This window comes from Mus pahari, chromosome X (genome assembly GCF_900095145.1).
Source record: "Mus pahari chromosome X, PAHARI_EIJ_v1.1, whole genome shotgun sequence".
Lineage (NCBI taxonomy): Eukaryota > Metazoa > Chordata > Mammalia > Rodentia > Muridae > Mus > Mus pahari.
Window position 1 is genome coordinate 33,483,691 of NC_034613.1, and position 15,729 is coordinate 33,499,419.

Here is a 15,729-nt window from a genome sequence, read left to right on the forward strand (position 1 = left end):
TTCCTCTTCCTCTTCCTCTTCTTTTTCTTCTTAAGAAGGCATGTTATATTCTGAAACAACTATGGTTAGGCTTAGTTTTTAAAATTTGAATGTTTTGTTTTGTTTTTACAGTGCTCATGATCTTTCAAAGTGGGATTTGTTCGCTTGTAATTACAAACTCTTGAAAACCGGAATTGAAAATGGAGATATGCCTGAGCAGGTTTTTATTTATTTCTATATGACATATCTACTGGATATGCTGCACTTTGACAGTAAAAGGTTGTGACTTAATTTCACCCCCATCTTGTATTTCTTTTTATAGATTGTTATTCATGCACTGCAGTGTGCCCACTATGTAATCCTTTGGCAGCTTGCTAAGATCACTGAAAGCACTTCTACGAAGGTATGTGGTAGTTCAGCAGTGTGCTTGCTAACTAGTAACCCTTATTTTCAGCCCTTTTATACTTTTAGTAAGAGCAAAGTCAGTGAAGTCATACGTATTTCTACTTTATGTAGTCATAGTTCTAGTTTGCATATTCAATGAAACATTGATATGTTTTATGTCAAAGAATGATTTTGCGGGATTTAAAATTTGTTCACATGAAAATATTACATAATTTGACTCTGTATTCTTAATATTGTTAAATTCTTAAAGTATATGAAGGTAATTTTTAAAGATTTATTTATGTGTATGGATGTTTTGTTTGCAATGCATGTTTGCACACCAGAAGATGGCATCAAATCCCATGAAACTACAGTTAAAGATGGATGGTTGTGAGCCACTTTCTAGGTTCTGGCAATTGAAGTCAGGACCTCTGGAAGAGCAGCCAGTGCTCTTAACTGCTGATCTGTCTCTCCAGCCCTAAGAAGATATATTTTGTAGAAAGATTGAGTATTTTTGACCTAGAACCTTTAAAGCAATTGCACAAAATGATTAGATTTTATAAACTGAAGATAATGAGCCAAGTCTCTCTAAATTGTCTTATATACCAATTATTTCTTGAGATCACATTTTTAGTTTTTAAGGTTTCTCAAATTGAGTTTCTTGTAAGGTTTCTTTTTTAAGTTATGTATTTCAATGTGCTGCCTTTCATGTATGTATATGTATCACTTGTTTGTCTGTTAGATCCCCTGGAATTGGGGTTACCCATGGTTGAGATATCCCTTGGGAATTGAATCCCGTTCCTCTGTAAGAGCAGCAAGTACTTCCAGCTACTCAGCCATCTCTCCAGCCCCCCAAGAGCATGTTGTGTGTTTGGATTGAAGATAATAATTCTGAGTGGGCTCATTTAACAAAATATTAAGTCACTGGGAGTTAAGGATTAGGGTGTACATAAACATTCTTCTGAAAAGTGAATTTTTCTGTTTTCAATTTTCTTCCATTTATTGATGTAGTTTGTACATTTAAGGGACACTCGCTCAAATAAGAAATGAAAGATACCTGTTCTCTGGTCATTTAAGATATTTTCAATATGCCAATTTTTAAAGTTTATATATTTGTTTTTTTGTTAACCTTCAGTTCCAAGATAATGGTTTTCTTTGTGACATTTTCACTTATGTGTATCTAGTTTGCCTTCTGTTTCTGTGGTGAATACCATAACCAGAAGCTACTTGAGGGAGGAAAGGCTTTATTGTATCTTATTCATACATGCCACAGTGTATCATTGAAGGAAGACACAGCAGGAACTAAAGTAGCTCACTAGCTACTGAGCACCCCTCTAAGGATACCACTACCCACAGTGGGGCTGGGTGCTCCCATATCAGACATGGTTGCTTGCCATTCTGATTTGCGCAATTCCCCAATTGTGTCAAGTTAATAGCTATAGTAATCTAGGACGATTACACTTTACTTGGCCCCCTTTCCCTCCATCTTGTTTCCTCTTCCCACTCTGTCTTGTCCACTTCCTTCCCTGTGTATTTATGAGTGTGTATTTAAATTTATACTTTGAATATGAAAAAGTACATGCAATTTTTCTTATTCTTTTCCTCTTGCATTACCTTTTTTTCTTTTAGAGCTTTTCTTTCCCCAACTGAGTTACATTTGTATTTAAATATGTGTATATAAGTATGCTTGTCTCTTATTCTTTTAATATGGAGTTTATAATTTCATTGTTGATTACTCTTATATTATAGTCCTGTGTCATTGTTGCTTTTTGATATTTATAATAAGCTCATTTATACAAATTATATAGCCGGGCGATGGTGGCGCACGCCTTTCATCCCAGCACTTGGGAGGCAGAAACAGGTGGATTTCTGAGTTCGAGGCCAGCCTGGTCTACAAAGTGTGTTCCAGGACAGCCTGGACTGCACAGAGAAACCCTGTCTTTAAAAAAAAAGCAAATTATATATACACAAAATTATACAAGTAGTTATTGAAAGCAACACACACACACACACACACACACACACACACACACCAAGTATAGGTGCTGTATATAAGGGAAAACTAGAATATTTGTCTTTCTGAATCTGACTTTTTTCCCTTAATACAATGATCTTCAGTTCCACCCATAACTTTATTATGGATGCATACTTCATTTTATGTACCTCTTCATCTGTACTCTAATTCCACTGCTTACTCATGGAAATAATGCAGCAGTAAACATGGATGTACAGTTATCTTTGCAGTCTTAGAACCTTTTGAGTGGTTTATACTAGGTACTTTTAATTGCTCTTTGTGGATATTTGAAAAAAAGAGGAATCTTCTTTTGTAATAAATTATGAAAAATAAATGTATACTAAAAATACAAGTTCAGCTAATATATCCATGACTTGTTAATGTAATATTTTAAAACATTCATGTCAAATTTATTTCAAGGAGGACTTACTGCGCTTAAAGAAACAGATGAGGGTATTTTGCCAGATATGTCAACATTACTTGACCAACGTGAATACTACTGTTAAGGAACAGGTTAGTAATCACCTGGGAAGAGTGAACCTCAGGTATGGAATTTCCTGGATCATCTTGACTGATGACTGACTGATGTAATGTGGGATGGAGGTTCTAGCCCTCTTAGGCAGCACCATCCCAAGGTGGTATGTTTAACATACAAACCGTTTACAAATTTTAATAGTAAGGATATCTGAAATGTTATGCTTTAAAGAACTACTCAATATTGAACTTGTCCATGATAAAATGGGCATATTCATTTAATAGGAGCGTGTGTGTGTGTGTGTGTGTGTGTGTGTGTGTGTGTGTATGAGTGTATGTATGGCATCATATATAGCCAATTAATGTTGCTAAAAAACATGAAATTATTGCTTGTATAGTATAGTGCAAGCATTAGTAGTTATTTAAGAAATAATAGTTCTTTAGCTTTAAACTCTTCAGAAAATACTAACTGAATTTTTAAATTATTTCAAATACAGTAAATTACATTTTCCCCTACACTTAATAACATCATTTTCCTTTATTTTGTCAGGCCTTCACTATTCTGTGTGATATTTTGATGATCTTCAGTCACCAGATTATGTCTGGAGGGCGTGACATGTTAGAGCCATTAGTTTATACTCCTGATTCTTCATTGCAGTCTGAGTTGCTCAGCTTTATTTTGGATCATGTCTTCATTGAACAGGATGATGATAGCAATAGTGCAGGTAATTTTATTCTCTTCATCTTATGTGTATGTGTATAATAACACAGCCAAATTCAATATAAAAGCAAGGTTCATTCTGTCATGAGTGTCCTATATGGTGCTGTAGAGTATATGCTTTTAAGTTAGATACATGCTTCTCACTACCATTAACTCTTACATTTCTAGTCTGAACCTACTTAACAGTTGTGAAGATTGAAAGAGCTAAGGCCCACATTCAGATAATTTTAGGAGGATAGGACATTTATTTTACTTTTTATTGTGTATTTTGATATTTTGTGATCCTTTTTGAATGTTAAAAATAATGTTTGAAACTTTTTACTATGGAGACAGTTAGAATACTTACAATTGAATAATCAAAGCACTCAGCCTTTTAAAAAAATTACTCTTCATATTCCAGTTGCACTGACAGATCCCTTATTCGAATATGAAGTCATACAAAACCAAGTAGTATTTGGTGTTTTCTGCATTTCAGTTTTTTAAAGTTATAGTTAAAGGAAAATAAAACACCAACACATTTCTATTCATATATTAATTCAACACTGTATGTGATGAATTATGTTTCCTAAATAAACATAAAATTCAAGATTTGGCTTGAGGCCCATATTTAACAATATAAAGCTTCTTGCTTACAAAATAAAACTATATCTAGAATACAACTGAGAAGCCCAGAGTAACCAAAAGTGTGGTTAGAAATCCATCTAGTAAAGTTTGTCAAGTGTGTCTACCCATTGGTACTCCAGTGTATGTATCTCAGAGTAGCTATAAATGTGCACAAATGCAGACAACAGTGTCAAAACCTGGCCAGGCCTGAACATTTTACACTTTCAGGTTTTTATCTTGCACTTGGGGCTGTAGGCTTAGGTATACTTTTCACTATTAATTAGATATGAGAAAAATGAGACTGTCTTTTCTATCAAGAATTAAAGTGGAAAAGACACCCGAAATAAAATAGTTTTAATATATTTTTAAAGGTAATAGAAGGTTGTATAAAGTGTGCCAATAAGTTAATCTGGTTGGCAACTTTAGTAGACACTAGTATCTGAATTACATGTGCAAATATGAGAAAGACTCTTGTAGAACTTGTGTGTAAAGTTTTCTTCTAAAATCTCATAGGGAAGGTTTGTAATACATCTTTTGTTAGTTGACGACCATTGACTTCATTTAGATCATTCTGAACCAAATGAAAGTGAGCCTCAGGTTCAGGGGATCAAGTTTTCTATCTTCAATGCTTGGACTGCTGTTTTTCTGTTAAGCTTTTAAAATGAAAGATATTCTACTCTTTGTACACATGTGTACATGTACAAACATGTCCACCCATCTTTCTCTGAATGTTTTTTGAAAGAGTTAAAACACACCCCAATTCCTGACCCATCACCAATATCATTATTTTTCCTTTTCCCTTGAAGTACCCAGTGTTTATCACATAGTTCCATACTTGGACATTTTCTATAATTTTCTCTGACTAACTTTCACATGAATGCTGTTATGTTGAATGTTTTAAAACATACTCTTTTAATTTTAAAATTGTTTTTAAGTATTGATGTGTAACTGCAACTTATTTGTCTCAGCCACTGAGCATTATAAAAATTGACCACTATACGTTTTATATTTCCTAATGTTAGGCATTTTGAATATTTCTACTTTCCCCTGATTATAGATTGCTACAACAAATATACTTATATACTTATACTATATATGTATAAGTGCTTTTATTATATGAGTTGGATTGTGGGCTGTTTTTTTATACTGTTATTTAGCTATGGATTGTCAGATAGTTGAATTGTTTGATCTCCCTACCACCAGCATACCATTTTATTGCTATACAGTTGTGATAATCCTCCATGTTTTAAACTATTACATCCTTGATTTGTATATCTACTAAATAGTTAAATAGAAAATGGATCTAGAGGCGATCCATTGATAATATTCAACAATAGAGGCAGCTGACACTTGTGAACATCCATGCTAGTCAATCCTCTTCATTTTTGAATCCTCATAGATATGCTCTTTGTTTGTACAACTTAGTCTGTAGGAGAAAGTCTATACTTTATGTTCTTGCAAATATTACTTATGACTAAAAATTATATAAAAGCGATTCAGTATGATAGTCATTAAGAATAAGTTAGGCTGGACGTAGTGGCACTTGCCTTTAATCCTAGCATTTGAGAGGCAGAGGCAGATCTCTGAATTTGAGGCCAACTTGGTCTACAGAGTTCCAGGACAGCCAAGACTACACAGAGAGGACCCTGTTTTGAAAAAACAAAAAATAAATAAATAAAAATGTTAGTTTTTAACGTTCAGTATAACTTTTAAAAATGTTAATTATACATTTTTAAATTGTTGTTCAATTGCTTTGACATGTTGGAGTATATATTTACGATAAAAATTTTGATGATATTCTATCTTAAATTCTAATTCTATTTTAGGGCTTTTAGGTGGTGTAACTTAACTGATAGAATATGGACTAAGCATTCTTCATGCTTTACTTTTAGTCATTAGTATTCCTAAATCATTAAGGTTGATAGTTTCCTACTTGGTGTCAGGGTTACCAGAGGTGTTTTTCAGATATTGAACATCTTGTATTGAAAGGCTAACAGAATATAGACCAACTAATTGTTCACAAAATATTAATTAAGATTAATATCACTAAAGGATTAATAACCAAACAAAACTGGAACCGTAGTTTTTTTTATGTACCATAGTTTTATTTATAATTAATTTCTTATTTGAAATCTATCTATAAGGAAATTCTTGGTATGTGAGTGTGTACCCCCCACACACACACACATACAATTACCTCACATACATACTTTTCACACCTTGAGACAGTATCCATTTTGACCTTTGCAGTATCAGGCTAGCTGGTGCACTCTGAACTTCTTCTATTCTCTTGTCTGCTCCTCCAGTCTGTGCGTAGGCGTGCAATGGAGGTAGAGGGTGTCTAATCTCTGAGTTTGAGGACCACTTGGAGTTCCAGGCCAGTCATGACAATATAGTGAAATCCTGCGTAAATAAATAAGAATGTATGAGAATGAATCAGAGATAAAATGGGGGTGAGATCATCTTTGGAAATGATAGGAGTTTTTCTGAGATTAATTTGTTTTCCCTGCGGAAAATTTTGCCTGTTTTTGAAAATGCAGGTCTTTTTGAAAAATTGTGTTGGGAAAGTATAAGAATGCATTAGATGAGCTTAACTTTATGAATGATCAGTTACTTATATCTGTTTTACTTACTATATCTGTTCCTTTTCCATGATGTCTCAAAAATATAGTATATTATCGAGTACTTGTAACCTTTAATTTTGGCTTTAATGTTTCTGTTTCCATTTTTGAAATTTCCAATAAGGGGGCAGGTGTATAGTATATGTTTTAAAAAGTATGGTTGAAGTTAAAATACAAGATATATTGATTATTGGATCCCTTCCTCCAGATGGTCAGCAAGAGGATGAAGCCAGCAAAATTGAAGCTTTGCATAAGAGGAGAAATTTACTTGCAGCATTTTGTAAGCTAATTGTATATACAGTGGTGGAGATGAACACAGCTGCAGATATCTTCAAACAGTATATGAAGGTGAGGTTGAAAGTATACAGTGGGAAAACATTTCATGCTTAAACAGAATCTATCTATCTTGTCTGACCGGAATTTGAGTCTGTTTTATAGGTGTTAAAAAAACACTTTTAAATTAGAAAAATTGCACATATGTTTTATATATAGTGCAAATTTTAGACACAATAGTTCATGGACTATTTGTTTCTGTAAATCAAATTAGTAAGTTCATCTCCTACCTCATTAACAATTAGAGTAACTGACTATATTTACTGTCCTTAAAGAAAACTTAGTGTTACCTCTGAAACTCAGTATAACTTAGTAACTTTTTCATTTTAAACAGTCTGGGGTTTTCAATTTTTTTGAAAGTTAAAGCTGTTTTAGAAATGTCCTTAAACCTTCAGCACTGTTACACATTCCCTGTCCTTGGAAAGTACAAATACATGCTCTGCTCTGTGCTAATAGAATTAACTGAGTTAGTCTTACTGTACAACCATTTTGTTAGATTAAACTCTTATTTATATCAATTTTTTCCAGTATTATAATGATTATGGCGATATCATCAAAGAAACAATGAGTAAAACAAGGCAGATTGACAAAATTCAGTGTGCTAAGACCCTTATTCTCAGTCTGCAGCAGGTAAGACTTTGAGTATCAGCTTTACTTAATGTCCTAAACTGTCAATAATCACAATTGGTAATAATTGTAACTGGGCAGAGGGCATAACAGACAGTTCATAAAAGTAGAAATACAAAATATTTATCATCACTAGTAAAAGAATGTTTTACATGAAGTTTAAACACACACATGAAGTGATTGAGTATAGCTAATTAGCTCACTTATTACCTCAGAACTTGCAGTAAGATCATTTTAATGCACTCTAAGCAGTTTTCTTACTCGTTTTTTTCCTTCTTGGTGTATGTCTGTGTGGCGTGTGTTTACATGGATATATATGCATCTATATACCTGAGTTCAGTTACGAGTGTAGAGGCCAGAGATTGATTCTTTTTTTTTTTAATTTTTATTTATTATATGTAAGTACACTGGAGCTGTCTTCAGAGACTCCAGAAGAGAGCATCAGATTCCATTACAGATGGTTGTGAGCCACCATGTGGTTGCTGGGATTTGAACTCAGGACCTCTGGAAGAGCAGTCGGCACTCTTAACCTCTGAGCCATCTCACCAGCCCCAGAGAGATTGATTCTTGAATCTTGTCTTTAATTGTTTTTCTTCTTTCTTGAAGTGAGTTCCACTGAACCTGGAACTTTTTTTCACCCGGGATCATAGACAGGCTTCCACATCCACTTTTATTTGGATGTTAGGATTTGAACTTTGGTCCTCATGTTTGCATGCTAAGCACTTTATTCACTAAGCCATCTTCCCAGCCTCCTTGTATGATTCCCTGTGTACAAATGTCAGATTGTGCATCTGAAGAGCACAGGACAGTTTTGGGGAGTTGGTTCTCCTCATCTATCCTGTGAATTATGGTGATCACATTTAGATCATCAGATGTATTGAGATAATCTTTACATGGTAAACTATCTTGGTTTTGTCTTACCATGTAGCCTATGTTGGCCTGACCTTTTGCCTCAGCCTCCTAAGAACTGGAGTTAGAGGTCTGTATCATTGTTACTTGGACAGCAGTTTTTAAATATGCAGGATTTTTGTGGATGTTTGTATATGGGAGCCAAAACAATGTGTGAATATGTGTGCCTGTATGTGTTGTTATTGTTGTTGTTCTTTTTTTAAGTGGAATGTAGGGCCCTTTGTATGTTCGGCAGATGCTCTACCACTTAGCCACTTTCTTATCTTTATAGTTTCTCTGTCACTGTTAACTATACTCACCATAGTGGACAGTTATTCTCTGTGGAACCTAATCTTTTAATTGATTATTTCTGTTCCACTGCCCTAACTTGTGGCCGTAATCACTTCATTCTCTGTATCTTTGGCTTCCACTTTGTTAGGTTCCAGTAGGTGCACTCATGGTATTTGGCTTTTCATGTCTGGTTTATTTCATTTAATGGATTGTCTTCAGCATTCATCCATGCTTTTGTATATGACCTAACTGCTAAATAATACTCCCTTTTGTTTGTTTACAAGCATACATATGTGATACATGGCACTTATCCATGCGTGGAAAATTAAGTTGGCTCTATCTCCTGGTCATTGTGAATGATACACATTGTGAATGAACACAGCAGTACAGCTGTCTCTTTGAAATAACCATTTTCTTTTCCCTTCTATATAGATATTTTGGTGATTTTAATAGTTGATAATTCATTTTGTAGATGGATTATAATTTTAATAGACCTTGAGGTCTTTTATAAGTTTATTATCACCAAAATATTTTGTGTATAATATTATGCATAAATATTATTCACTTTGGATTAAGTCTTAGAATTACTTAGTAAGAAGATATCAAAATTCAAAAGGTTTTGTTACTTTATGATGAAGGTTTATGATGTGAAGATAAACCACTTGGAGGTAAACAGCACAGTGGCTGTATCTCATGAGACCCAGCACCACAAAAACAGCAGAGTTATCTAAAAGCTTACCTTGAGTTTTTCTTTCCTTGTTGTTACATGTGTTTGTACCCAATTAACTTTGGCTAATTCATATTTGGATAAAAGTAACCTATTAAGTTTAGGACACCAATATGAGTTCTCTATTTAAAGTATATTATTGTGACACAGTTGTGCCTATTTGTATCATGATTTTTTGTGTTTCAGGTGTCATCAATGCAGTATATCTTCTTTTGTTGTTGTTTTTTGGTTTTTCGAGACAGGGTTTCTCTGTATAGCCCTGGCTGTCCTGGAACTCACTTTGTAGACCAGGCTGGCCTCGAACTCAGAAATCCACCTGCCTCTGCATCCTGAATGCCATGATCAAAGGCATGCACCACCACGCCCGGCTGCAGTATATCATTTATCTTTTATATTTCAATTTAAAATGTGCTTAAAATATGTTCATTTATATTTACAAAAATATTAAGTTTCCCTTCTTTTTTTCCAAACAGCTTTTTAATGAGATGATACAAGAGAATGGTTATAATTTTGATAGATCATCCTCAACATTTAGTGGCATAAAAGAACTTGCTCGACGTTTTGCTTTAACTTTTGGACTTGATCAATTGAAAACAAGAGAAGCCATTGCCATGCTCCACAAGTAAACAGTCTCCTAATACTTTATTTTGCTTGTATTTTTTAGAATCTAAATTTCGTGTCCTACCTTTTGTTTGGAATACCTAATTATGCTTGTTTTATTATTGGCTTATAAAGCTCCTAAGTTTAAAAACCTATTGTAATGTGGTCCCTCCCCTGCACTTTTATAAATATACATAGGTGTATATGAGTGTACCAGGGTACACTTGTGCAAACTGAACTCAAATGTCTTCATTCAGAATACTATCCATCTCCTTTGAATCAAGGTCTGTGCCTGGCCTGGAGATCATCAATTAAAATATCTCTATTGGTTGGTCAGTGAGCCCTACGATTGCTTATGTACTGTCACATGAATTGCACATACTTATTGGTTTTATTTATTTTATCTAATTCTCTCCAAGGTTAATTTACTCTCTTACTTCAACTTTTTGTATGCCTTTTAGTATATAGGTTATAATTTTAGGTACCATTTAAGAGATATACATAGTGTAAGAAGTACATTTTTTTTCTGTCCTTTTCCCCCTAGTTTTGTCTTCATTGTTTCTCTACCCTACTATGTTTTGGTAGACCACAATGATGGTCGTTATCTTGATATATTGTGATATTTAAATTGTGACATCAATATGGTTCAAATGGGCCCTGAGCTTAATTTTTAAAACTTTAAACAAGACATTGTAAGTGGGCATTATTCACTTAATCCTATATTATAGATTATGACTTTGCTATTCTGAAAAAAACTATAGGAAATATATTGGTAATTATGTAGAAGGATTTGGGCTATTTTTGAGGGAAAGAATATTTGAGTAAAGAATATGTTGAGTTTTTTGTTTTGTTTTGTTTTTTTAAAACATATTCCTGTAATCCTAGCATTTAGGAGGCCCGAGCAGAAGAGTCACAAGTTGAAAGCCTGGCTATGTTTCAAAAATAGGTCAAAAGAGAATGTAGATTAAAGCAAACTACATTTAGCTAATGGCTGACTAGTGCTGGTGTATATATGTGTCTCTGTGTTATTTTGTTAGAATGATTTGATAATATAAATTTGATTAAATAAAGTTTAATTTTTGAAATATTTACAAATGAAGTAAACAACATAATATTTATTTTATTATTTTATTTCCTCTACAGAGATGGTATAGAATTTGCTTTTAAGGAGCCTAATCCACAAGGGGAGAGCCATCCACCTTTAAATTTGGCATTTCTTGATATTCTCAGTGAATTTTCTTCTAAACTGCTCCGACAAGATAAAAGAACAGTGTATGTATTTGCTAGACATGTCCAGCTTAACTTTATTTTGAAATGCTAAAGAACAATTTGTTTTCTTTCTGATACATATCTGTAGCATTATATTTGTAAACTTTTCTACTTCACTTCATCAGTTTTAATAACTATTCTGTGTATAACACTGAACTTTAGTATTGTGAGTTCTCCCTGTATTGTTGTGTAGCTCAGTGTCTTTTAAGTTCTTTGTCGAATAATTGCGGTAGCATTAAAGGACTATAATATTGAAAATCCATGAGGCTCACCCAGGTTAGTCTTTATCTTGAAATGTGGTTGTGTCTTTTCCTTTAATGGTTTCTTTCACCAATTTAATATTTAAAGTGAAAATTTCTCTGAAATAATTTTCTAAAATGGTAATTTTCTAGGCTCACTCCCCCTCCAGCTCTTTGAGGTATTGGGGGGGGGTAGAAAATTTGAAATACCACAGTTTAATATCTTGTAATAATCCCATGCCATCTTTCCAAACCTAGACTTTGCCATTTAAAGCATAATTCTTATACCATTAATCAGAGAAATGCAGATTCAACAGTGCCATTTCTTATGTAACAGATGAATAGTAGTAAATAACTCTGATAGCATTAATAGTTTCAAGGATGTAGAGCAATAGAACATTATATACATTATTGGTGTCTTAAAATTGACACATGATTAGTTTTGGAACTGTGTGCCATTACCCTGTAAAGGTTAAGTTTCTTTCTGTCCCTCCATCCTTCACATGTATACACCCTATAAAGTCTTTGAATCCTGCATACAATGAGAACTATTAAGGAACAGAGAGTATGCACCAACATGACTCAGGTTATGGAATATTGTCAAAACTGATGGATTTTAAAAGTATTATGCTGAGTTCAAATAGAAAAGTATAAAATTACACTATGATATTTACAGCAGACAACAGTATGTTAGTATTGTGAAAATGTGTACATGAGGTTTATAAATAAAAAAAAATAACAAAAAATAACAAGCTTAGGAGAGAAGCAGAGACACAAGAATTGCTTCCATGAAGGGTACTTAGTTCTTTGGTTTGTTTTTTGTTTGTTTGTTGTTGCTCTTGTTGTTTGTGGGGAGAATGTTTGGTGCATGGACATGAGTGTGTAGGTGCACGCATATGTGGCTTCTGTGTAGTTCTTCTCAGGGAAATGGTTTCTCAGCCCTCTTGTCAACCAGCCTCCAATTATCCACCTGTCCCTGCTCCCCAGGACTGGAGTTAGGATGTTTGTAAGCATGCCTTGCTTTACATGTGAGGAGTGCTGAGACCTTTGAACTCAGGTACACATAATTGCAGACCAAGTGCTCTTAACCCTCTGAGCTGTGTCTCTCTGTCATGGAGGCTCCTCATTGTTAATATTCTGTTAAGTGACATAGTGGCACAGAGCTCTGATTTTTCTACCAGTTAGTCTATTTTGGCTCAAATTTTGAGTCTTATCTTAGACTGGTGTTGGTTACCAGACTGGTAGCCCGTTTATAGGCTACAGTGAAGAGTACTGTAGTAGTAAGGATGGCAGAAGTATATGTAAGTAAAAAGATGTATTGAACAGTTCTCACAAAGCAGTATGTTTTTAAAACTGACTTTTCTTATGTTGATAAGTTTAAGTTGATTGAAATTATTTATTGCAGTTACTACAATAGCAGCTCTGTGCATCAAAGCTAATGCTTTCTACTTCTTTTTAAGGTATGTTTATTTGGAAAAGTTCATGACCTTTCAGATGTCACTCCGAAGAGAAGATGTATGGCTTCCTCTGATGTCTTACCGAAATTCTTTGCTAGCTGGTGGTGATGATGATACTATGTCAGTCATTAGTGGAATGAGCAGTCGGGGATCAACTGTCCGGAGTAAAAAATCAAAACCATCTACAGGAAAACGGAAAGTGGTTGAAGGCATGCAACTAGCACTCCGTAAGGAAGCAATTTATTCTTACTGTTGATCAACTGAATTGTCATTAAAACTCACCTCATTTTTCCTGAGACATGATACTCAATAGTAGCTTACACAACTTATCAGTTATGCATTTATGCACTGTTCTAAGCATTTTACATGCATGACAGTTCTGTCAACTCTTTTAAGGTACATTTTTACTTTTCACATGAAAAACAGTATAGACAGATGGTTACTTTTTTTATCATCATTCTGGGGCTTAGCAGTTAAGAGCACTGACTTTCCTTCCAGAGGCTCTGTGTTCAATTTCATGCAGCTACATGGTGGCTCATAACCATCTATAATGTGATCTGATACCCTCTTCTGGCATGCAGGTGTACATGCAGATAAAACACTCATATTTATAAAATAAATAATTCTTTATGCATATGAAAATTGGTCCAATATGATTATTAGATCATTTTCTTGCAGCAAAATATTTTTTAAAAGCTGTAATGTAACCTGAATTTCATTCAGGAATAATGAACTAATTGTGAAGTATGAAACAGAAATTAAAAGTATTTTTTCTCATAGGTACAATTGCATTATGTTTCGTGGCTTCCTAGCATCTGAAAAGTGGTTCTGTATGGGCCTAGGGAGATTTTTTCCTTTTCTTGGTAGTAGTAAATAACTTAGTATAGTTGTCAAGATCTTTGGCAATTAACATTGCTGCAGAGCAACTGTCTTAAGACTTATAGCATGGTGTGACTATGGTATCTAACATAGAAATTCAAATGGGGCTGGAGAGGTGTCTCAAAGGTTAAGAACACTGGCTGCTCTTCCAAAATCCAGAGTTCAAATCCCAGCAACCCCACATGGTGGCTCACAACCATCCCATAATGAGATCTGATAGCCTCTTCTGGGGTGTCTGAAGACAGATACAGCGCATTCACCCATAATTAAATAAACAAACAAATAAACAAATAAATAAATCTTTTAAAAAAAAAGAAAGGAAGAAATTCCTAAATGCTGGTTGCTGCATTTGTATGGAAGCGACTTCAGTTACATATTTGACGTCACCTGGACTGTCTCTCAGACCTCTTTTATAATGTCTACAGATGAGCATGTCACTAAGCTCCAAGAGTTATTACTCTAGGGCTGGTGAGATGGCTCAGTGGTTAAGAGCACTGACTGCTCTTCCGGAGGTCCTAAGTTCAAATCCCAGCAACCACATGGTGGTTCGAAACCATCCATAATGAGATCTGAAGACAGCTACAGTGTACTTACATATAATAAATAAATAAAATCTTTTTAAAAAAAAAGAGTTATTACTCTAAAAGACAGGTTGTGGAAGCTACCAGTATGAGGCCTCAGCCTGCAAACCAGCATGGTATAACTTCGGTAATGTTCTATTGGCTAGAAAATCAATAGATTTCAGGGATATATAGTCCTTTACCTTATTTTTTATTTTGTTTTCTATAAGATAGAGTCTCATGTATCCCAAGCTGGCCTTGAAATTAAGAATCTCCTGCCCACTTTTCTGCAAGAAGGGACTAGAGCTCAGTTCTCTGTATCTTAATGTAAAGGGAATTTGTGAGCTCGTTTTTAAATTCCTGCATAATTTATCAGCCTTCATTAATCAAGTATGTAGTCCTAAAACTTGATTGCTGTGTAGTTGCAGTATCTTTTGTCTAATCATAACCTTATTAATGTATCCGCACTTTAGACTTGGTTGTAAAGTCCCAGTATCACTGTAAGTGAGCAAAGAATCCTAAATGGGATATGATGGTTTATAAGAAAGTATAAGAAATAGGATTTTAATAGAAAAATTATCAAATTAAAAGGATGCTTCTTGAATATGATTGCAAATCTTAAAAATCTTTTCTTTAAATAGTTAAAATTTTTGCTGTCACCAAATCACTCCTTTATATTATTAGTAATACTTTATATATTTATATAATGCCTTATAAATAATTAGAATTTTTTTATAGGAAATATAAGTGATCTTTTTAGATATTTGGATTAGAGCTATATAAATTGCCATTAGTAAATTAATGTAATGAAAGATAAATGCCAGGTTGGTGAAAAATGATTCTGAACATATGGAACTATGAATAGCCTTACTACATTGTAACATGTGCAGTTTATGTCTAAGCCTTTGATCACTTGGGTAGTACCACATTTACCCTCAAAAGTTTTCTTTAAAACTGTGTGCATATACATGAAATTGGTGCACAGTGCACACATACACACACGGGGAGAGAGAGAGAGAGAGAGAGAGAGAGAGAGAGAGAGAGAGAGAGAGAGAGAGAGAGA

General features: G+C 34.1%; 1 protein-coding gene across 1 annotated transcript in view; it reads left to right on the plus strand.

The window, feature by feature from the left end:
* Stag2 (stromal antigen 2) overlaps window positions 1-15,729 on the plus strand; it is a 132,059-nt gene that overhangs the window by 104,027 nt on the left and 12,303 nt on the right. Inside the window, exons 20-28 of the mRNA XM_029534221.1 lie at window positions 107-199; window positions 302-382; window positions 2,798-2,890; window positions 3,402-3,576; window positions 7,005-7,144; window positions 7,658-7,759; window positions 10,136-10,284; window positions 11,406-11,534; window positions 13,231-13,454. Of these exons, the coding sequence (XP_029390081.1) occupies window positions 107-199; window positions 302-382; window positions 2,798-2,890; window positions 3,402-3,576; window positions 7,005-7,144; window positions 7,658-7,759; window positions 10,136-10,284; window positions 11,406-11,534; window positions 13,231-13,454 (1,186 nt within the window). The remainder of the gene's footprint in view (window positions 1-106; window positions 200-301; window positions 383-2,797; window positions 2,891-3,401; window positions 3,577-7,004; window positions 7,145-7,657; window positions 7,760-10,135; window positions 10,285-11,405; window positions 11,535-13,230; window positions 13,455-15,729) is intronic.